Genomic DNA, 24,066 nt, shown 5'->3' on the forward strand with positions numbered 1-24,066 from the left:
TAAAGGGGGATGATGATGGGGACCATGATGTAAGAAGGACTCTGCTGGGGACCCTGATGTAAGGGGGACTCTGCTGGGGGCCTTGATGTAAGGGGGACTCTGCTGGGAACCCTAATGTAAGGGGGACTCTGTGGGGGGCCTTGATGTAAGGGGGACTCTGCTGGGAACCCTGATGTAAGGGGGACTCTGATGAGGACCTTGATATAAGGTTGGACTCTGATATGAGACTCCGCTGGGGACCCTGATGTCAAGGGGACTGTGCTGGGGACCCTGATGTAAGGAGGACTCTGTTGGGGACCTTGATGTAAGTGGGACTCTGCTGGGAACCCTGATGTAAGGGGGACTCTGATGAGGACCTTGATATAAGGTTGAACTCTGATGTGAGACTCTGCTGAGGACCCTGATGTCAAGGGGATTGTGCTGGGGACCCTGATGTATGGAGGACTCTGCTTGAGACCCTGCTGTCAAGGGGACTGTGCTGGGGACCCTGATGTAAGGGGTACTCTGGTGGGATCCCTGATATAAGGTTGGACTCTAATGTAAGGGGGACTCTGCTGGGGACCCTGATACAAGGGTAGACTCATTAATCTCTAAGCCTGGTTTCACACTGAATACAACTTTGAAATCGTGTGACTTCACTTGAAGTTGCATGCTTTCAAAGTTGTGTGTCAGTGCAACTTCAGGTGCGGCTTGTAAGATATCTATGCAACTTCATGCACAGATGTCTATGCACGTTGCACCCAAAATTGCCAAAAGTAGTGCAGGAACTACTTTTCAAATCAGTGTGACTCTGACGAAATAGGAGTCGCACCAATTAGAACAGTTCCATTGCCGTTCATTCGGTGTGACTTGTCATGTGATTTGAACTGTCAAATCGCATGACAAGTTGCATCTGTGTGAACAGGGGCTTAAACTGATTTTTTTCGTCCCATCAATATTTGTAAAATGTGGCCCTCATACTGAAAAGTATGAAGAACCCTGGACTCTGGGATGTGTAGTGTGCACAGAGCAGTGCACATGACCACAACTAACATGCACTGCTCTTTCCAAACAAACAGAAGTGATGGGGAAAAGGAGGGGTTCAGGAGCTTGCGGAGGATGGCACAGAGAGGCAGAAAAACACATTAAGAAACAATTTGGTGTATAAATAGGTTTTTGAGAATATGGGTATTTTTAAGGCCATGTTAAAGTATAACTTAAGGCAAAACTTTTTTTTTGTTTCAATATACTGGAGAGGGATTAGAACCCCTGTCAGGTTTTTATTACCGTCTGTGCCCCCATTACCCCTGGTTCACATCTGTGCAGGTGGAGCAGCTGCGGGACCTGCACAAATACCTGCAGCCGCACCACCCGCACAGAGGAATGCAGGACCCGCAGGCAACTGCCACTAATTGTAGTGGCATGCCGCCCACACTGGAAATCGCAACTGTACTGGGAACCTCAGTTCCTGTGCGGACTGCGATTTCCAAAGTTGTACAAGTACTTCTTCTCTGCATGTGGGCACGGGAGTCCATGTAAATCGCAGCCTGCACGAGAGCACAGATATTAACCACGGCTTAGGGAGATTCACCTTTTCTCTTTGTGCATTATCAGCGAAAGTGAAAGAAAATTCCAAACTGTGAGTGGTAATCATAGATGGAATAAAGGGGAACTCTTCCAACGGATACACTAGTTTAGGTGACCAGCAGAGGGAGGCGAGGGATTTCTTCTCACTTCCTGTTGTGGCTGTGGGACAGGAAGTGAAGGGAAATCCCTCCAATGGGGGTTCCATTCAGTTCCACTTTATTAGCTGTTATGGTGGCCTCTGTATATCATGTCACATTATGGGAAGCACATGTATTTCCAACGGATACACTAGTTTAGGTGACCAGCAGAGGGAGGCGAGGGATTTCTTCTCACTTCCTGTTGTGGCTGTGGGACAGGAAGTGAAGGGAAATCCATCCAATGGGGGTTCCATTCAGTTCCACTTTATTAGCTGTTATGTGGCCTCAGTGTATCATGTCACATTATGGGAAGCACATGTATTTCTATTCAGATCTGTTGTGGCACAGGAAGGCTTTTGATATGACTGGTCCTAGATTGTAAGCCCTAATGAGCCGGGCCCTCTGTTTCCTCTTGTACCAAATTGTATTGTGACTGGAATGTCTGCCTTCATTTTGTAAAGCACTTCGCAAATTGTTGGCGCTATATAAATCCTGTATAATAATATCCAGAAAAAGCACCAAAACTGCATTTAAGATAATTGATTGAAACATATAATGTTCTTTAGGCAAGAAGACTCGGTTCCTCCAGCCTGGGATCGTACGACAGGTCATAGTTCATCTTTATAGAAGTGATGATTGCTGCTGCATTTCTCCACTTTCCTATTTCCAGGCCCTACAGTGCAGCAATGAAACAGTTAACCTTGCAGGGGAAGCGGCTGGATATAGATCCGGCACTCCTTTCCGAGCCGCAGCACCCTGGGTGTGTGAATGGGAGATCCCTCCGCAGGGTTGCTAAGGGTGAAAGTTTTCTCCTGACTTCCCTCACTTTGGGCCAGGAGGAGGGAGGTAGCGGGATCCCAGCGGACGCTCGAACCCCTAAGTAGCACCCAAACAATATCGGGGGGACACTCACGGAGAATACGTTCAAGCACTTTGTCCACCTCCTCCTGTTTCTCCCAAAGCACAGCCAAACCCAGCACCAGGAATCTGACACAACTACCGACCAAGTAAGACTTGTTTACTGGAGTACAGGGCAATGTTGGGGTGTGAGGGGGTTCTGGGGAAAGGAGAGTGTGCTAGGTGCGGCCGGTGACGTGACACTAGATATTAATATGTTGTTTTCCTTCATAATCGGCCATATTGGTCTCTATGGGGAATGAACTCTTCACTTGTCAGGGCTGAAAACAGTTATTTTTCTGGTTGTGGAAGTAAAAGGTGGTCAGGAGAGGTGCGGGAGGGCAGAATATTACCAATGGTTAGTAGGAGCTGTCATGGTGGACTCCTAGCCTCCATCTGTCACTTCTCTACTAAAGTAGCTGGATATGGACACTTACCTAAAGTCTACCCATCACAGGGACAATAAAACCAGCTAAGAGAGCAAGGTCTGCCTATTTTCACCAATGGAGGTAACCGATCACCCCATTTGGGCGATCGCTCCAATCGGTGGGCACATCACCTTCAGGTCATTAGTAGTGATTATAAAAATCAGACTTCATCTGTGTCATCTGCATTCTGGCCCCATAGAAAACCTCATAAGGCTGCATGGAGCTTTATATGCTGGGGATCCCTGCTGCCATATGTTTATAGTTTGGGATTATGTTTCTATAGATCCTTTTGATGGCTCCAGATGCATCAATCCTAATGATAATGACCTGATCATCCATCGATCCTAATGATCAGTTTGTAGATTCGGTGTGTAGTAGTCTAGTGTGTGTGTTTGCTCCATGTTTGGAATCTAATATGGCTGCCTATAAGGGAGCAGCTGACTCTCACAAAACCATACCCAAGGCCTCAGAAGGGTTTGTTGGCCGTGTTTTATAATCTAGATTATAGATTTATCTGCTCCTTTTTTTTATATGTCATTTTTTTCTTTTTGAATTAGATTTTGTATTTTATTTTTTCTTGTTTACCATACATGGAGCATGATGTTCCCTAAGATCACATTCTCAGTGTATTCCACGATTTATGAAATGTTATAAAAAGATATCTTCGACTAAACACAAAGGTATAATAACTACTTACAGACGTGGTGTTTTGTACGTAAGAAGGAGTTGTCCAGGTTTTGGCTACCATTTTGTATGTTTTGTAATAACAGCTGCTCAGATATCAGATGTATGTCTTTGGTGTAACACATGATGATGTGGGGGGGGGGGGATGGGGTGTCGGGAAGAGGCAGACATCTTTACTGCTTTACAACATGGATCGACCACTACATAACCAGGGTTCACTAAGATTTTTTTTATTTCTTTCGAATTTTCAACAGCACGTCAAGGCAGCTCTCCCTTCCCTTTTTTTTTTTCTCTCCCAACCCTTAACTATTCTAAAATAACCACTTTTGTCAACATGATGAGTAAGAAGCTCTTGCTGTCATGTTGGCATATAATACAATTATTTATTTATTCATTTTTTTACAAGTGGTTACTTGCTAATGGAAAAATCCACATCTCCCCTCTCTCCATCACAAAAATAGAGGCACACATCTGAATCGGTAATTTAAACATGCAGCCTGTTACAAATCTTTTTAATCGACTAGCTTGGTGTGGGTGGACGAACAAAAAAGGGGCATTTGCTTGGAAAACAGATCTCAGAGTACAAGGTTATTGGCCTCCTCCCTCTCACCTTGTTTAATGTGTAAACAGCCATTTAATGTCAGCTGCACCAGCCCTTTAAACATGTAGAAGAGGCGGCTGGTGATTGGTTGGGCTCCTCCACACCCGCCTGACAGCTCCATCTAGAATGTTTTTCTTGTTGTTTTAACTCTCTGCTGTCTTTGTGCTCTTTTTAGTATGCGAGTGAAGGCTTGAGCCATTCCTGCAAATGCTGTAACCCATAATGAATGTGACCTTTTATGAGACGTTGGCAGTGCACATAAAATCTGATCTTTTCTTTAACCTTTTTACACTGTTAAATATTGTTAGGGGAAGCAGTGGTGCCACTCAAGCTCTAGGCATTTTTAAGAATACAGATTTTACTTTTGTTTTCTAGTATACCAGCCACTACACCGGGTTACGTTACATATTCCTAAGAATTGACTGATTACGCCCCCCTTCTTCCTTTTTGTGTTTTTTTTTTTTTTATATTTCTCCATGGTTTTTGTTTTGCACTTAAAGTAGAATATCAGGAAAAACCTAAATAGTCTTAGTCTGGAGTTCTACTTTAAAGCGGTTCTATGGTTTCAGCATATACTTTCAATTTATACAGTATTTGTATTAGTAATACAAACAATTATTTTTGAAAATCCTCCTTCCATGTTGTGAGTTTTTCCTGTCTGCAGGTCATCTCTTTCCACAATTTTCTGGATTCCCTGCATGCTATGCAGCTTCTTCTCTGCTGTTCACTTTCAGTTTCTAAGGACTACATGTCCCATGGTACCTTGCTGACTGCAAGCAGTGATTCATACTCTGCCTCCTGTAACTTCTCCCCTTATCACCTCTGTAATTCAGAAGGCTCTGTGAAATGTGTGCCACAGCTGTGCCTACTTACAGGCCATAGTAAATACCTGTCCCAGAATTCAATTAAAAAAATGTGGGGATCTTCACAAAGTAAATTTTACAAACTTAAAGATCATTTAGATTAATAGGGTAGGCTAGAAATATTTGAAATGCAATGTGGAAATGAATATATTACATTTTGACCATAAATACACTTTAAGGGAAAACGATTATGCAGTTAAGAACTAATTTTGTTTATGGCACCAAAGCTGCTTACCTGCAGTTTGTTTACTGTGGCTGAACAGCTCTTGATGATGTGCCTAAGAGTTTCAGCAACCATAGGAATACTAGGGTATCCTAACTGAACAAAAAACATCTTTCTTCTGAGAGCTATCCCCTATTTTTCCAAGGGCTCACTTTACAGCTTTCTTGGATCAGCTATTGGCATAGCTTTGGAGGCTTTACTTTGGCCCCATTGCATAGAAGAAATTGGGCTTACCTGCAGTGTGTTCTTAGAGCACTTGATTCTGCTGAGAATGCTGACCTAGCCTTGGTATAACATGTGCTAGTGAAAAACTTGCTTTACAGATTCAAGCTGCTTATATCTGGTGAAACTCTGTTCCTGAATACTGCTTTAGGGAGTATGTCCATCAGAGGGGCCATGGTTGTTTTTAAATGGGACATGTTTTGTGGATCCTGCCTACTATGTCCAATCTACTTGGTGGGGACTATGGTAGTAAATGAGGTGTTGCCCTTAAGGGTGTGGGGATACTTCACTGCTCAAGTCCCAAAACGGGGTTAACACAGAAGCGCCAACTGCAATACATTCTGAATCTAATGGGCAGCCAGAGGAGGCAAATGTTTTTTTATTAGTACCATTTAAACTGGGCTCATTGCCCATGCACCCCTACTAGGCATGCTATGTTTTCTGGAGCGCACGTGGACTAGCTCAGTCTCTCTCTCCATCTCCTAAACCTCCCCATGTTCCTCCAGGATGTTTACTTGTGTTCCCTGCTGCCTCCTGTGACAGATCTGCAGACAGTATTAACCCTTCTGATCTGCAGTGTTCTTGTGAGTACACCTTGTGGAATATCCCACATTTGCACATATAAATAGATCATGAGTGCAAGGGCAGCAGGCCTTGCCAGCTTACGATCCGCTAACAGATCCTTCATTTGCTGAAGAGCTATTCAGGCTTATTTTGCAGTTTCTGCAAATTTTCAACATAGGTTCGAAGGCTGAACCTGGACCACACTCTCTGGCTAGGATGCTAACCCATCCTTGGCTAAGGATAAATATATAAAAAGGAATGTGTTTTGATGGCTTGGTACCTGAGTAGTCTCCTTCTACTGACCTAATTCCAAAGCCTAAAAATACCATTTTGGTCCTTGTTGACACAGTGCACACTTGCCTTTCAAGGAACAATGGGCATTGGCAATACCTAAGGTCACCAGTCAGCCTGGGTTGTCTATAAAGTCCCAAACCAGTAAAATTTCCTGCAACCTGGAAAGTGTATTTCTAATGGTACAAAGCAAGGAATTTCCATCCCAGGAAGTACTCCCTGGGGTGACTCCTGACTTTCCCCAACAACTGGCCTTCAGTACCATCAAGGGACAAGTCTCTGCCCTAGTGTTTCTCTTTCAAAGACTGCTTCCTTTAGTGAAAGCCCTTCTTCAAAGTGTCATGCGCATTATTCCTCCACGTTCTTCAGTGTTTCCACCCCAATGAATCTTGGCTTTTTTTGGTCTACCAGTTCTTTAAAAACTGCCCGTTGAACCGATCATGGATATTCCTTTTGTCTACTCTTACTCACAAGATTTAAGTCATTGTTGCCATCATTTCAGTGAGGCGAGTTTCTGAGTTGGCCTCCTTATTCTCTAAAGAATCCTTAAGGTTTCATAGGCAAGGTTGTCTTGAGGCCTAAGGCCTCCCTTTTTTTTTTTCTCCCCCCCCCCCCCCCCCCCCAAGGTGGTTCTTTCCCTCCATATTAACTATGACATTGTTAACCCACATCCATATCTTGCTCCACAACATCCAAAAAAGATTCTCCACTATCTGGACATGGTTTGTGCTGTCTGAATCTGTCTCACAGCTCCAACGTCTTAGCCAAGCTGATCTCCTTTTTCTCATTTCTGAGGGCCCTCATAGGGGGACCACTTTCTCCAGGGGGAGTTGACAGCTCATTCAAGTTCTACAGACCTAAAGATAAGATTCACCTTCCCTTTCAAAGCACACTCTACCATGTCATTTAGTGCTTTGTGGGCTTTTTAGCATTGGACATTTTGTTTCTCAGACCTGCAAGTCTGCAACCTTATCTGTAAAATTAGTAATTTTGAAAGGTATTTCAAAAACCTGAATTTAACCATCTGGTAAATGCACATAGGACATTGCAGAGAATATGTTTGGAAATGGCACTTGCTGTTAAATGTCAGTTTAAAGAATTCATTTATTGGGCCTGCTTTTCACAAACATCACCTTTCAGATTCTTGAATGGTGATGCTGATCTGTGGAAACTCCTGCACTCCTTTCAAACCTTTTGCTTTATTTATAAGAGACTATTGCCTTGTCTAGCTGTGTTTTTGTGTACACGGTAGTCATTATTTGTATTCAGCTTTGGATGTGCTTGTGACACTCTGCTTAGGCCTAGACCTGGCACTGTATCAATGGGTAGTATTTCTAGAACCTGACAGAGGAAATAATGGGTGTTAATTATCTAGATGGCTTTCATGATGGTTTCTTGCCCCATATCAGCCAGTTAGACTCAGAACTTTCATTCTTTTATAGACCACTATCCTGAATAAATATTCTCATACAGGTAATATTTTTTTTTTATATATATTTTTCCATATTTACATGAATACCAAACAGAAATGACAGGGTTTTGACCAATTGTGTGAATAAAGGGGTAGAGAGAAGCTTGAATGTTCTGTCACGTTTGAATGTCAGCTTTGCCTGTCTTGTTCTTGTGTATCTTTTATAGAATGAAGGGAGGTGTGTGTGTGTGTGTGTGTGTGTGTGTGTGTGTGTGTGTGTGTGTGTGTGTGTGTGTGTGTGTGTGTGTGTGTGTGTGTGTGTGTGTGTGTGTGTGTGTGTGTGTGCGCGCGCGCACACACTTTTAATGCTGTATGATCTCTGTTCAGATATCTTTTGCAAAAGTCTCATTCCTGCTGACATTGATCTAATTTTAAAAATCTTTTATTCTTCTTCCCCCTGTATAGGTTTAACCTGAATTTTATATTGTATTTAGCGTTTACGTTTTGACTCTCCCCACAGTTTTGTCTATCTTAATTGTGAATTTTAGGAAATCCCCATTCAGTTTTTTTTATCTGCATGTTAAAAAACATCAAATTGAAGAAATAAGTGGTTGATGTATCACAAATTCACCCACCAAATAAACTATATATTTCCGTCATGCCAGCTTTTTCTTGTTTTCACCTCAAGAAAAATGTATTTGAAATGTTTTAACCTATGCCCAGATGGGGCTCAGTAGTTTAGATACAATGAAAATATCAAACAATTTGGATTGAAAGGTTTGCATACCATAGATCTGGTTGCTGTGAAACTACAAAGGATGGTTCCTAATGAAAACACAGAGGTTGTGTGTCTGTATTTTTTATTATTGACTTTTACCATGATTTCCATATTAAACAGAATAGATGTGTTATTAATATTCAGTAAGCATTATGTTCCCTCTTTAGTTGCAAAATGCAGTGCAGATATTCCTTGTTTATAGAATACGAGGAAAAGTGGTTGTTCCAGAACTAGTAAGGTTGAGTACCACTTGGTACGGTGTTCAGCTGCAGTGTTTGGTGGTTTTTTTTTTTTTTGTTTTTTTTTTAGACTTTTGACAGGCTGCAGGCAGCAGAGCTGGATAGTGCACTAAAATGCAGAGATTGGACACACATGGGCTAAACACCTAGTATGCAGGCAGCCTTGGGTGCAGTGCAGAGAGTGGGGGCAGGGGGGCTGCTTTTTACTCAATTTGTTGCTTGCAATAGTGAAAGCAGGGGAAGGGATGTTAGGTGCAGTGTTTAAAACCAGGGTCTTGCTTTTCAGTGGTGGTGGGAGATTGTGTTTTTGTGCTCTGCTAAAGATGCTGAGTGTGTTAGGAATGCTACTTGGCATGTTGGGTACATCCAATTGTATGGGGGAGAGGAGGTGATGGGTGCAGTGGGATAAAAACTCAAAATGACAACTGTCCCAATCAGTTTAACCACTTGTCCTCCTAAGGCCATTTTTTTGCAGTAATGGCGCTGCATTACTTATAACTGAAACTTGCGCAATCATGCAATGCTGCATCCAAATTTCTGTCTTTTTTTTTTTTTTTTTTTTCCCCTCACAAATAGAGCTTTCTTTCGGTGGCATTTGATTGCCTGTGCGTGTGTTTTTTTTGTTTCTTTTTTTTTTTTTTGCGCTATAAACAAAGGCCAACAATTTTGAGGAAAAAAAACAATATTTATTTTTTGCTATTATACATGTCAAGTAAAAAAAAAAAAATTAAATCAAATTTTGTCATAAATTTAGGTGAAAATGTATCCTGCTACATTTCTTTGCAGAAAAAAAAATCCCAATAAATGTAAATTAATTGGTTTACATGAAAGTTATAGCATTTACAAATGGCGGTGTATATATACTGGCATTTTATTTACTAGTAATGGCAGTGATCAGCAACTTATAGCTGGACTGCGGAGGGCATTCTGACACTGGGGGGAACTGATTTGGTGTCACTGACATCCGCAGTGACACTAATACAGTGATCAGTTTCTAATAAATGGCACTGACACTGTACTAATGGCACTGGGCAGGAAGGGGTTAACATGTGGGGCGATCAAAGGGTTAACTGTGTGCTGTTTCACAGTATGCTGTGTGAGTGCTTTTCTTCTGTAAGCACACTGCTTTGTATGGCTCTGCTATGCAGTGTGCGGGAGCTAACAGTGGAGAAATCTGTGTTTTTATACACAGATCTCGCCTCTTTCGGAGATACTTGGCAGTCACTTGCCAGGACCCGGTGATTGACAGCAGAAGCCATGAGTGCTGTTTCTTCTATTGAGCGGTGTGGAAGTGGTTAAAACTAGCTTTCCAAAGTAAGGTGCACATGGAGAGGGCTTTTCACAGAAAGACACCATACAAAAATGTCCTAGCACACTTGCCCACTAGCCAGAAGATATTAAAAGTTGTAGAGAGGCTCCATCTTGAAACCTTTTATAGGAATGAGTAAGTTGAGGGCAGGAATGCAGGAAGTTAAATATTCCCTCTTAAAGGCAAAAGGCCATGGCAGTGCAGTGTGATGGCATGTGTGTAGTGTATGGCCAGCTTTAGCTGCAGTGTGAGTGTATGTATTTCAGGTGTGGTGTTGAGTGGGGTGTTTAGGTGCATGCAGTGGTGGTTGCGGGGGTGTTGGGTACAGTTCTGAAGGGAGGGAGGGATGTCAGGTGCAGCAGTCAGAACTGTGTGAAGGGGATGTTGAGTGTGGAGGAGGTTGGATAAGTGTAGTCCTGAGTGGGAGCTGTCCATTGCTCTAAAGAATGGGTGCCCAACCTGTGGCCCTCCAGGTGTTGCGGAACTACAAGTCCCATCATGCCTCTGCTTTTGGGAGTCATGCTTGTAACTGTCAGCCTTGCAATGCCTCATGGGACTTGTAGTTTCACAACACCTGGAGGGCCACAGGTTGAGCACCCATGCTCTAAAGGGAGCAGAATGTTGGTCACATGCAGTGTTCGGAGGGGGGGTGTAGGTTCAGTACTGAGAAAAGATGGCTGGATGTTGCACGCAGCGATGAGAGCAGAAAAGGAAGGTGTGTGTGTGTGTGTGTGTGTGTGTGTGTGTGTGTGTGTGTCTATAGTAGGAAAGGGCAGAATTGGGTGTGGTGGCAAGAAGGGGAAGGTGTCGGAGCATTTGCTATGAAGGGCATTATTATTATTATTATACAGTATTTATAAAGCGCCAATAGTTCGCTCAGCGCTGTACATTACAAAGGGGGACAGAACAATACCAATACAATGTGATACACGAGGGGTTCGAGGGCCCTGCTCTTTCGAGCTTACAATCTAGGAGGGAGGGGGTGGTGGCACAGGAGGAGATAGCTGTGGGGGATGGGGTGGTAGGAAGAGTGGAGGAGGTCGGCAAGTTAGCAGGGGGTGGGGTAGGCTTCCCTGAAGAGATGGGTTTTCAGGGTGCGCCTAAAGGAGAGGAGAGTAGGTGATAATCTGATGGGTTGGGGCAGGGAGTTCCAGAGGATGGGTAACACCCTGGAGAAGTCCTGGAGGCGGGCATGGGAGGAGGAGACCAGGGAACTAGAGAGAAGGAGGTCTTGTGAGGAGCGGAGTGTGCGTGCTGGGCGGTACTTGGATATTAGGTCAGTGATGTAGTTCGGGGCAGTATGGTGGACAGCTTTGTACGTCAGTGTTAGGATTTTGAATTTGATCCGTTGCGCAATCGGAAGCCAGTGGAGGGATTGGCAGAGGGGGGTGGCGGAGACAGAGCGGTTAGAAAGGTGAATGAGTCTGGCAGCTGTATTCAGGATGGACTGAAGCGGGGATAGCCAGCGGCGAGGCAGGCCAGTGAGGAGGGAGTTGCTGTAGTCGAGTCGTGATATGATGAGAGAGTGGATGAGCTGTTTTAGTGGTTTCTGGGGTTAGGAACGTGCGGATTTTGGCGATGTTGCGGAGGTGGAGTCTGCACGAGTTTGTTAAAGATTGGACTTGGGGCTGGAAGGATAGGTTGGAGTCCAGAATGACACCCAGTACTCTGGCCTGCAGGGCGGGTTTGATGGTGGCGTTGTTGGATGTGACGGAGAAATCAATGGGGGGTGGTGTCCGGGCTGGGGGGAAGACAAGAAACTCGGTTTTGGAGAGGTTCAATTTAAGGAAGTGGAGCGACATCCAGTCTGATATGTCGCTCAGTAGGTGTGTGATTCGGGCTGAGAGCAAGGGGGTGAGGTGGGGGGTTGAGAGATAGATTTGTGTGTCGTCGGCATAGAGGTGGTAGTTGAAGCCGTGAGAGTGTATGAGTTGGCCAAGGGAGGAGGTATAGATGGAGAAGAGAAGGGGCCCAAGGACAGAGCCTTGAGGGACCCCAACAGAGAGGGGGAGTGGGGGGAGGTGGTAGCATTATAGGTAACGCTGAAGGAGCGTTGTGACAGGTAGGATGAGAGCCAGGAGAGAGCAGAGTCTCTGAGGCCGAGGGAGTGTAGTTTTTTGAGGAGGAGGGGGTGTTCGACTGTGTCGAAGGCCGCAGAGAGGTCAAGGAGTAGGAGCACTGAATAGTGGCCATTAGCTTTGGCGGTTAGCAGGCCGTTGGAGAGTTTGAGTAAGGCGGTTTCGGTGGAGTGTAGGGGACGGAAGCCAGAGTGTAGGGGACGGAAGCCAGACTGTAGGGGATCGAGGAGGTTGTTGTCGTTGAGGTGAGAGCATAGGCGGGTGTAGACTAGGCGCTCGAGGAGTTTAGATGTAAATGGGAGCAGGGAGATGGGTCTGAGGTTGTTCGGGTCATTGGGGTCCAGGGAGGGCTTTTTAAGTATGGGGGTGATGTGTGCATGTTTCAGAGGGGAGGGGAAAGTGCCTGAGGAGAGGGAGAGATTGAAGATGTGGGTGAGGGAGCATAGGATGGAGGAGGAGGAAGGTCGTAGGAGTTGTGAGGGGATAGGGTCGAGGGGGCAGGTGGTGAGGCGGGCATCAGAGAGGATCTTGGAGACTTCCTCAATGGTAGTAAGGTCAAAGGTGCGGAGTGTGGGGGGAGCTTCAGTATGAGGAATGTAGGTTGGGGTGGAAGAGGAGGTCAGAGCAGTGGTGGGGCCATGGGAGAGGGGTGATGAGGGGGTAGCTGAGTGAGGGTGAAGGGGGTTGGAGAGAGTTTGAGCAGCGACGAAGTCCCTGCGGGTTATGTCGAGGGGGAGGGGGGATAAGGGGGTAGCTGTGTGAGAGGGGACGGGTTGAGAGGGTGTGTGAGTTGCGGCAATGTCCTTGCGAATTGTGTCAATCTTGTTTTTGAAGTGATTGGCAATCTCCATGGCAGTGAGTGATGTACTGGGTGGAGGGGGGGGGTGGAGAGAGTAGAGAGTTGAAGGCAGAGAAGAGTCGGCGAGGATTAGAGGAGAGGGCCTTGATGAGGGTCAAGAAGTAGGCCTGTTTGGCAGCATGGAGGGAGGAGGTGTAGGTGTGGAAGGCAGATTTGTAGCGGGTGAAGGCTTGTTGGGATTTGGTTTTGCGCCATAGTCGCTCCAGGGCACGACTTTGTCGTTTGAGGGTTTTGGTGTGATCAGTCTGCCAGGGCTGGAGCGGTCGGGGTCTGATGTTGCGTGTGGTTAAAGGCGCTAGTGAGTCAAGGGCTGTTGAGAGCGCATTGTTGTAGGCGGTCAAAGCCAAGTCGGGGCAGGACAGGGGGAGGATGCGGTCGTGGAGTTGATCAGCTGCAGAGTGGAGGGAGGCAGGGTTAAGGTTGCGGAGGTTACGGCTGGTAGTAGTGTGACATTTGGAGGGGTAGGCGTTGGAGGACGAGGAGATAGAGAAGGTGATCAGGTTGTGGTCAGAGAGAGGGAAGGGGGTGTTAGTGAGGTTGTGGGGAGCGCAGCGGTTGGAGAAGACAAGGTCGAGGATATTTCCGTCGGAGTGGGTGGTGGATTGTATGCACTGTGCAAGTGCAAAGGAGGAGGTTAGGTGGAGGAGACGGGCTGTGTCCGGGTTGTCGAGGTTGACAGGGATGTTGAAATCCCCAAGGATGATGGTGGGTAGCTCAGAGGAGAGGAAGAAGGGTAGCCAGGAGGAGAAGTCATCCAGGAAGCGGGGTATGGATCCAGGAGGCCGGTATATCACAGCAATCTTCAGGGGGGTTGGGGAGAATAGTCGGACGCAGTGGGCCTCGAAGGAGGAAAAGGATAGGGATGGGGGTTTGGGAGGACTCGGAAGGTGCTCTGCGGTGACAGGAGCAGACCAACCCCCCCACCTTTACGACTGCTAGGCCTGGGTGAGTGGGTCCAGGTGAGACCTCCGTAGGAGAGTGCAGCAGGGGAGGTAGAGTCAGTGGGCTGGATCCAGGTTTCCGTGATCGCTAGGAGGTTGAGGGAGCGGGAAACAGAGGTCGTGGATGGCGGTAAGCTTGTTGCACACCGATCGGGCGTTCAGGAGTGCACATGAAAACGGGGGGGAGATTTTAGGGAGCAGGGGGACAGATACTAAGTTGTGGGGGTTGCAGTAGGATGTGGAGGTGGGAGGGTTTTGTGCGGGTGAGGGAGGTGGTGGAGGGCCAGGATTCAGGGAGATCTCCTCCTCATAACCGCGGGGGACAAGGGTGAGAAAGGTGGCATGGGAGCGGGATGTGCAGGAGCGTGAGAAACTACTAGTGGAGGTGTTGGGGTCAGTGGGAGAGTGGAGTGATAGGAGGAGGTGGTGGGTGCCATAGAGGGGCGAAGGAAGCAGTGAGGACACAATATACAATTGTTTGGGAGGGGCAGAGGGATATAGGGAATGGAGGAGAGGAAAATGAGAAGGAGGAGTGGAAGAGGCATTTTGGGGAGGTAAAGAGAGCAATAGTAGGGAGATGATAGCAGTGAGGGGGAGATGTACAGGTTGTGGGGTGGAGCAGAGGGGTAAAGAAATGAGATTTGGGAACAGAGGATAGTAATATGATAAGGAGAACAGGGGTGTATTATATAAAGGTACACAGAGTGGGTCTCAGGTATGTAGGGCATGATGGTGTGCATTGGATAGGGAAGGGCAGTGGGTCATGTATAGTGAACTGGGAGTTGGGTGCTGTGGGTAAATGGAGATTGTTTGTGTTTTGGGTGCTGTGGTGGATAGCTGACTGCCAACATGCATGCAGTAGTATGTACAGAGGGTGTCAACACGCATGCAATGGGAGCAGTGGAGGAGGTGTTGGGTGAAGTGCTGAAACCGGTATTGGGTGCATGCAGCAAGATGGGTTTGATGTATGCAGTAGGTGTTAGGTTCATGCAGTGGTCATGGGGGGGGGGGCGTTTTGAGTGGGAAGGTTCCTATCCATAGGCAAACCATTGTGGAGTGCATAGGTGTTAAGGTTGCCGGAGGACAAAATCTCAGTGGGTGGTGTGTGCAGATCGGAGCAGTGCAGGCCTGACTGCAACCTCCACTACTGGAGTGGAACGTGCTGCACTGAGAGTGGCCACTGCAGTTCCAGCTCAGGAGCCTGGGGGCAGGTAATTGGCATGTGCCTGGAGTGGCTACTTATCCATTTTTGGAATGGCAGCAGCACATGTCTGAGTGTCTCCACCATGATATTGTTTACTGTGTATGTTCCCTGCGTATTATTGGCAGACTTTACCCTACTCTTATTTCTCATGCATGGGCTGTACTTAAAGCGGAACTTCATTCTCTCCATCAACATTGACTATTTTTAATCCTTGGGCTCCATGCACACGGGGCGTTTTTAATAACGCTGGTAACATTAGCTGTGTAAAGTTGCGTTAAAAACTCAAGGTTTTTTTTGTTTTTTGTTTTTCTTTAGCAGTTAGCGTTTCCACTTTTTAGTGTTTTTTTACACAAAAAATGTTTTCGCTCAAAACACTAGTTTGCTGCGTTTTTCTGTTTACCAGCGTTCGAGCATTTGTTAGAGCTAAAAAAACTCCTCTAGAAACCCACTAGTTCTGGGGGTTTTTTTTTTTTTGGTTTTTTTTTTTCAACTAAAAGTGCCCCTGCCAAAACATGCTAATTAAAGCCTGTGTGTGCATGAACACATAGGATAACATGCTGGGAAGTTTACTGGCTGTAGAAAAAAACGTCAAAAGCAGCCGCTGTAAATACATCCAGTGTGCATGAGGACTTATGCTGCTAGCCTTAGTAAATGGATAGGAAATTATATATTAAACTTTCAAGTGGTGTCATACATCCCAGGAGCTTTCAGGAGGGGAGGGTTCTCTGCTCAGCCAATGCCTGAGCTAAGGGCATATGGATTCCAGGAAGTAATTTCTACATGAATTATCTGCCTATACTCAAGATGGCCACTGCCAGGGGTGTTTCAAAATTAATTCTCAACAAAATAAAGCAATGGAGACATGTATGGATAGGTGAGTTGCTTTTGAATATTACCAATGAATTAAATGGCATTTTCGGTTTGTGGTGCTCAGATGCAGTGCAGTTCCACTGTACGACTGCATTTTTCTGCTGCTGCCTATGGTGCCATTGCTATGGAACCTGACAATCGTGATGTTAGAAGTCTGGGAGGGAAAATGTAAAACTTGCTTTATTATTATTATTAGTGATGAACTTGTGTTCAGCATTTCCGCCCCATTGTGACGTTCATCTGTGGGACAGAGAATCTTCCCCCCCAGCTCATTGGTCCATCACTGACCGCTGGGTTCTGAATAACTCAAGATCCCTAATTCTTATCTCAGAATAAATTTTAAATACTATTATTTACTACGTACTATAGTTATAGACCATTGCCTATCCTCCTTTACTACTTAACATTCATTTTATTTATCTTGACTTGCATATCTCTTTTGCATCCTAAAAAAAAAACACTATATTACTTTGTGTTCTTCTATTATAATGATCAGATTAAACCTGCCCCTACAAGTGTCCACTTTCCTGTAGGGTTCTACCAATACATACTTAGCTGTTTTCCTGAGAACAGAACACCTTACTCCCTCAGAATGTTAAGAGAAGTAAGGCCAAATCTTTTTTTTTTTTTTTTTTTTTTTTTTGCTGTTGCTTCTCTTCTGGGTCACAGGAGTGCACTTAATTCTTAATTTTGCTTGATGTCCGATCCCAACTACATTGTCAGGAACCACCCAGCTGCCTGACAGCTGGCTCTGCCTCTCAACACGTAGCTGAGAGCTGAAGCTAGCTGCGTGCACCTTCACTCTAGGCTGGCGTTCCAGTGAATGTTGGAGGGTCAGGGTTGAGAGCTGTGATTGACAGCTCTGAGAAGATGGTGAACTGAGCGTTCAGTGTCCATGTGATTGTGCAGTTCTCAGGGTTAGAGCAGGTGGGGGACAGCTGCAGCATCATACCAGAGCTGCAGCATATGGGTATATATGTGGTCTTTTGGTTTGTTTGTTTGCTTTTTTTCCCCCAAAAGGCACAATACAGAGAGGATGTAGAGTTGGCGTCAGGACGGACCTTGTTAAAGGTCAATTACAGATGTAAACTATTTGCACTGGGCAACGTAAACTTTCCTCAACTACATGAATAAGGAGAGGCTGTGTACTTTGCCTAATTGTGTGAAATAAAGAAAGGAGAAAAAAAAATTGCAGCACAAAACAGGAATTCTGCTTGCATGTGATTGGAAATGAAAAACTCTTATTTACTATGATGTGTATATATATATTACTATATTTATATGATCTAGAAACCCTTTTAAAGCTGAACTCCAAGGAAAAATAAAATGACCCTGGCAGTAGACCCTCTCTTCCAACATTGCAAAGGTAAAGTTCTTTCTTGTCTGGGCAACTTTAAATGCAGGCTTTACTGCCTTATCCCTCACTTTTCCAGCAGGCAGTTCTCACCTCTGCCTTAGGCTCTCTGGGATATGAATGGCCCCTTGACATTCTTGATTACAAATCAGGATTGTGATGAGAGTAGCAACTATCGCCAAAGAGTGCCAAAGAGAAGTGATTTCGGGGGACCAGCTGCACAGAGGATGGAGCCTTGCAGGAGCTAGAGATACAGGAAGTAGAAACTGCATTCAAAGCCTACCCCAGACAAAAACGAGCGTTTGCCTCATTGCAAGTGTAGTTTTAATTTTTTCCTTGAAGTTCTTTAAAAATGTGTGAATGTTTGTTATTTATTAACCAAACATACCTTTTTATGTAATGATTACTTTTTTTTTTTTTATGGCTTCCTTTTTGTGTGTTGGTGAAAATTTATATAATTGATCCAATTAAATCAGAATTACATAGGTATTGTTTTAAATCTGTCTTGTGATTTTAAATATGTAAATTAATAACTCCGTTTTGTGTAATATACTATTTTATATATTTTTTTTGTTTTCCTGTCCTCAGAGAATATGCATCTGGAGATTAAGGTCGCCCTGAATTTTATTATTTCATATCTGTATAATAAGCTTCCAAGAAGAAGAGCTGACCTGTTTGGAGAAGAGTTGGAGAGGCTTTTGAAAGGCAAATACGAAGGGCACTGGTACCCAGAAAAACCTCTGAAGGGCTCTGGCTATCGCTGTGTTCACATTGGGGAAACTGTGGATCCGGTAGTTGAGCAAGCAGCACGCAGGAGTGGGCTTGACATAGACGATGTAAGAGCAAATGTACCAGAAGAACTTAGTGTGTGGATTGATCCATTTGAAGTGTCTTACCAAATTGGAGAGAAAGGAACCGTTAAAGTATTGTACTTGGAAGATGTGGAAAGCAGCACTGAGCTGGACAAAGAGATAAAGAGTAGCTTCAATCCTGAAGCACAAGCATTTATCCCAATCACTAACCAAGAGACCTCACTGTCAAACTCGCCATCTCCATCCTTTGGTCAGTCGCCGAGCCCAACTTTTATCCCTCGTGCCACCCAGCCCATTACCTTCACAACTGCCACCTTTGCAGCTACCAAATTTGGCTCAACTAAGATGAAGAAAGGAGGCCAGCGCATGGCACGATCACCCACCAATAACCTGGCAAAGCACAAGGGTCTGTCTCTGTCAATGCATTCGTTAAACTTCAGCTCAGCCCAGGGAGCTCCATCCCAGCTTTCTCCAAATGCCAAGGAGTTTGTCTTCAGTGGACCACCAGGGCTTTTCTATGATGGTGATAGCCAGAATCTACCAAGCCCAGGCCAGTTTGCTACTCCATTCAACACTGGGAGCAGTCTATTCAATGATAAATCCCCTTTTGTGGATGGATTGAACTTCAGCCTTCCTTATCCAAGCCAGCCTTTCCAGCCTGTTGTCTTGGCTAATTAAATTTATTGAAGAATTTCTATAACCTCCTCCCATAATATATTTTTTTTTCTTTTGAAAAGAAGAAAAATAAAAATTAATTTTGATTTATAAAATTAAAACAATGGTGACACAGCTATTTACTGGGAAACCATGTACTTTAGACTGCATTGCTACTGGACGCTTGTGAAGTTCTCATCTTTTTACAAGAAAATGCATATATATTAAAAAATATATATATATATAAATATGGAGAGTATATGGATATCTAGTCAGTTTCTTTATTTTTTTACCTTCGTCATTGGATGCATCAGAAGAAGTAGAAATGTTTTGGGAATTGTTTCCCCTTTATGTGCCCTAAGGAGGAAGGAAAATAAGACTGAAGGCTCTTGACTGTCTGCACCACCATATCAACAACAATGACCCTACCACAGGGTTGTCACACAAAAAAATGACTCGTACATTTTGCAGCTAGTCTTTTTAAGATCCTCTTCTGCCAGCCAGGAAGAACAACTGAGACCTGAGAGAAAAGACTTTCTTTTTTTTTCTTTTTTTTTTCCTTGCAATTCTCCAACACTTATCTATTCGCACTATTACTCCTCGCCTCTTTATAGTCTTCAAAACTTTTGTCTTCTATCTTTGTATTCCTTTTAGAGTTTTACTTAAAAGCACTGCACGGTCAATTCTAGTAAGTCTGCTGCAAGACAAAAGTAAAATACAGTGTCCTCAGTACTGTATTCTACATTGTCTCCATCAGTTTGATCATTTTGTAACAAAGGTGGTCAAGCTGTAAAGGGATCTGATCCATGTTTTATCAAAAAGTTCCAGTATGCCCAAAAGCAGGAGACGTTTAATTTCAGCAAAGATGATTGGGCTATACTTGGCCATCAGTGTTCTAAAGTTGATCTATAAAATGGTAGATCAGTATAATGCACTATGTTTGGAATGATTAGGAGTTTGATATTTGGCTTGTTGGGGCACGGTGAGACATTGCAGATTATATGTAGAGTTTTATTTTGTATTTTACTAATAGAGGGCATGCTAAAATAGTTGTGCTATATCTACATGAAAATTCAACACAAAGCAAAAATATTTCATCTCCCACTATGGATGCCTAATGGGCACCAATGAAGAATTGGGAGCTCCACTTATCTGCACTTTTTAAGGTGAAATTTAAAGTAGATCTTTTTCTTTGCTCTTCTAGCAGTATTATAAGAAATCGCCTGAGCCCCTTACAACAAGCTTGACAGTGTCTTTTGTTGTAAGATCACATTGTGGTGGTATTTTTTTTTTCCTTCTACTTTCTGACCTCTTAATACAGAAGGCATATTTAGGTATAGCAAACATATTCTATTCCTTGTCAAAAATAGGCCAGCGTGGCTGAAATAATGACATTGGATAAATATAATATATTAACAAAAGTTTTATATTATATCTATATTTTTAAAGCTGTTTATAAATCCATTTTTTTATTTATTTTATTTTCTAAGACAACTTTGGGATATGCATTGTAAGGATCAGTAATGAAAATTATATATTTAACAAAAAATAAAAAAAAATTATAGCCCAGCCTCTCAATGAATGCAAAATCCATCGTTACTAAAGGTGTCCTTAAGACCAACAGTGAAGGTTAACTGTTTTCTTCTGAGGTAGATGGCCAATGTCCATGTTGGATTTCAAAAATAAAAAGAATTACTGTTTAGTACTTAAGACTAAAGGTCCTTTTCTTTTTCAGCCTTGCCACTCTCAAATGCACTTTTGCTTAAATGCAAGGAGACACCTTCCACTTGCTTTTCCAGTTGATTTGTCACCAGGAAATATATGTAATGGGTTTCTCATTTGCATTCATTTGGACTACACCTATGTAAGGCAGTGCTGCATCAACCTGTAAGCCCAGTTTACATATTTAACTGTATTAATATCAACGTTCACCTCTGTATGTTGTACATAAGCTGTTCTAGAAGGCCACCAGAGCCATAAGCAGCAATCTTTGTGGAACTTGGTGCAGATTCTGGTTACTGCACATAAACCCCCATACTACCACTATGGCAGTGTCTTTTTCTGCATACTTTATACAGACCTCCTTTTTATATTGAGTACATATTAAATTTGCACTTATTTTTCCAGTTGTAAACAATGTGTAGCAATTTCCCCCCCCACCCCCTTTTTTTTTTTTTTTTTTTTTTTTTTTTTTTTTAAACTCTACCCCTTTTATCACTTATTTTGAACATTCACTTCATCAATTTGATGGTCTAATGCAAAATGCAGGTCATGTGGGGCATCAATCACTTTTATCTAGTTATATATGTTGAGATCTATATAACTAATACATGTGTAATGGGTACTTGTCACTCCTTATTTTCTCCCCTGTTATCAGTGATGGTTTCATGGCCATAAAACTATTACAATAAGATGTACCTGCTGTTTACCTGTTAATATCTACATACATTCAGCTGAATTAGGCTATAATGTGGGGCGCGCGTTCTCTCCCCTATTATTTTTTTTTTTTTTTTATATTATTTCTTAAATAGACAATCGGGTATTCTGAATATAGATGCACCAAAATACTAGTGTCTACACAAAAATGAAAACTGAAGAGAGCACCCCTTTTTCCAACCATTACAGAAGGTATTCTAGATTACTCTCTCTAGAAAGTATTTGATAATGACTCTTAGTTTTGTGGGCTAGACTGGTAAATGTTTGATTTCCGTGAAATTACAGAGAAATTTAGTCTTGCATTTTTTTGCAACATCGGTTAAAATGATTATGGATGTTTAAGACAGGAGTGTATCAACACAAAAAAGATATACCACAGATGTGCGTATCAATATTTAAGGCCATTTTCTTCCCCCTCTTTTATGCTATCTGCCAAGTGCAAAGCCAACCATGTTTTGGGTATGGGGTTTTTTTTTTTTCCCAGTCCTTTTCTATGGTATTATGGTTTCATCATGGATCAGTAAATTTAGTAAACCGTATGTTTGAAAACATAGTAAAGCACAATCTAATGTAACATTTTTTTTTTCTTAACTTTTTTCAAGAGAGGAGAGACCTGAAAAATGTTTTCTGTAATAGAATGATTTTCTTTTTTCTTTCATCCCCCCCACTCTTGTGCGCTTTATAAAATTATTGCTCAAATTTTTTGGCAACATTTGCTGAGAATTTGACTGTTGTATTTTTTTTGATTTTGTATAGGTATAAATATTAACAAATATAGATTTCATAATTTTCAGAGGTCGGTACATAAGAAGCATTCAGGAGGGGGGGGGGGGGGGTTCTCAAATGTTTTATGTAGAATCGGTTACTTGTAACTAGTACTGGTGAAAGTTGAAAAATAGTAGTCCTTGATGTTCCCTCTTGTTGCTTCGTCAATTCTTAAATTATTTTTCCATTTAGTATGACCCTGGAAAGATTTTCAGTATTTGTCTTGCAACAGTTGGGTAATTTAAAAACAAAAAGGTTACAAGTAAGGGAGAAAATAATAAAATATTACAAGGTGCTTTATTACTGTTAAAATGGGGAAAACACTGGATTGTAAATGAAGCATTTTGCTGCAGTTAGCATAATTTAATTTTCTAATCTTTTGATAGCATTCACATTCCTCAAAAATGTAGCTTTGCTATGCTGTTAGTCTTATTTTAATAATCAATTTGCACCCAAGACCGTTTCACTAGCCTTTTGAGTCTTGTTAAGTAGCCTGTATGTATTGTTAAATTCCTGGGTGAATGAACCTTTTGTATGCATGATATAGAAAATATCCATATAACACACCTTTTTTAAACAAATCGTTTACTTAAATGAGGTATATATATTATGAAAAGTGCTTGGCATCTTTTCTGGATTCTAAGCTTGCTTCTAAAATATAGGCTTGATTACCCTTCCTCAGTTGACCCGCTTTCATTTTTTTTTTTTTTTTTTGGACTGCATTTCATTATGGTTCAAGGCCCTCGATATATAATCCTGTGGAGAGCAAGCTACATTTATAGTCCCAATGGTATTAAAATTTAAATTCTCAGAAATACTCTTCAGTTACCAAAATTAGTGCTACTCTCCTGAAGTTAATTAGGTGTTGATACTTCACAAGTTTCAAACTACTATGTTTTAAATATGCTACACCACATTTTCTCCCATGTTATATATTATATATTTTTTTTTTCAAGAAAAGACACTAGCTCCAATGTGTTTCCTAGTTTTTATTTGCATTTATAAGAAAAGAAAAAAAAAAATATAAAGTTTGCTACATTTGTAAAAAATGTGAGGAATATATTATAAATATATATTTCTAACGTACATTTAAGCTATACTTCTGTTCAGGTTTTTTCTTAAGGAAAATAGAAAAAAAAAACTAAGGAATTTAAAATATTTTTTCAAAAAAAGTAAAAAGAAAAAAAAAAAAAAAAAAAATCCCAGAAACTGCCTCTTCTCAAAGCGGATACAGTGTCTAATCTTGTACAGAACTGCGAATTAAAGAAATCTTTATATTAAAAATTAAAATATTGACTTGTAAATGTTACACTATAACAGGTTTTGTTTTACTTTTTTGTTTAACGCAGGTCGATGGGTGGGAAGGGGGAATATTTTTAGTTTATTTACTGAAAAAAATATAAAGTAACTTGATTTTTTTTTTTTTTTTTTTTTTTTTCTTTGTGTAATTTCTTTTGGAACATTGTGCAATATTTGATGGCCTAATGGAGTGTTAAGTTTCAGATGTACAGTTTATATTGTTCCAAAGTTTTTTTAAGTTTGTATTAAAAGCATGATATTAAGATTACAGTTTGTTTTTTTGTTTTTCCGTTGCTATTCAAATGGAAGTTTCTTTTATGCCGAAGGTAATTTTTTTTATTTTTTTATTTTTTTTTCTTATAGTGGTAAATCTAAAAATCCAGTTTGGTCATCATATGAATAATTCTTCAAGATTCAGTGCAAGTGCTGTGAAATAGTGGTTTTGTGTTATGATACTGTTTAGGGGTTAGATTTAATTGAAACCTACTAAGAGTAATAAGAGCTGTTATTGACACCACCTGAAACTGGGAGTTGCTTGGCACAGTCATTGACCCAAAACTGGTATGAACATCAGAAGTTCT

General features: G+C 42.4%; 1 protein-coding gene across 1 annotated transcript; it reads left to right on the forward strand.

The window, feature by feature from the left end:
- The first annotated feature begins 2,462 nt into the window (after positions 1–2,462).
- Positions 2,463–23,753, forward strand: TOB2 (transducer of ERBB2, 2). The gene is made up of 2 exons (XM_089681980.1): positions 2,463–2,710; positions 18,108–23,753. The coding sequence occupies exon 2, from the start codon at positions 18,113–18,115 to the stop codon at positions 19,007–19,009; it is 897 nt and encodes a 298-aa protein (XP_089538106.1). The 5' UTR covers positions 2,463–2,710; positions 18,108–18,112; the 3' UTR covers positions 19,010–23,753.
- The last annotated feature ends 313 nt before the right edge of the window (positions 23,754–24,066 follow it).

This window comes from Staurois parvus, unplaced genomic scaffold (assembly GCF_062004578.1).
Source record: "Staurois parvus isolate SC_StPar_1 unplaced genomic scaffold, SC_StPar_1.0 ptg000282l, whole genome shotgun sequence".
Taxonomy (NCBI): domain Eukaryota; kingdom Metazoa; phylum Chordata; class Amphibia; order Anura; family Ranidae; genus Staurois; species Staurois parvus.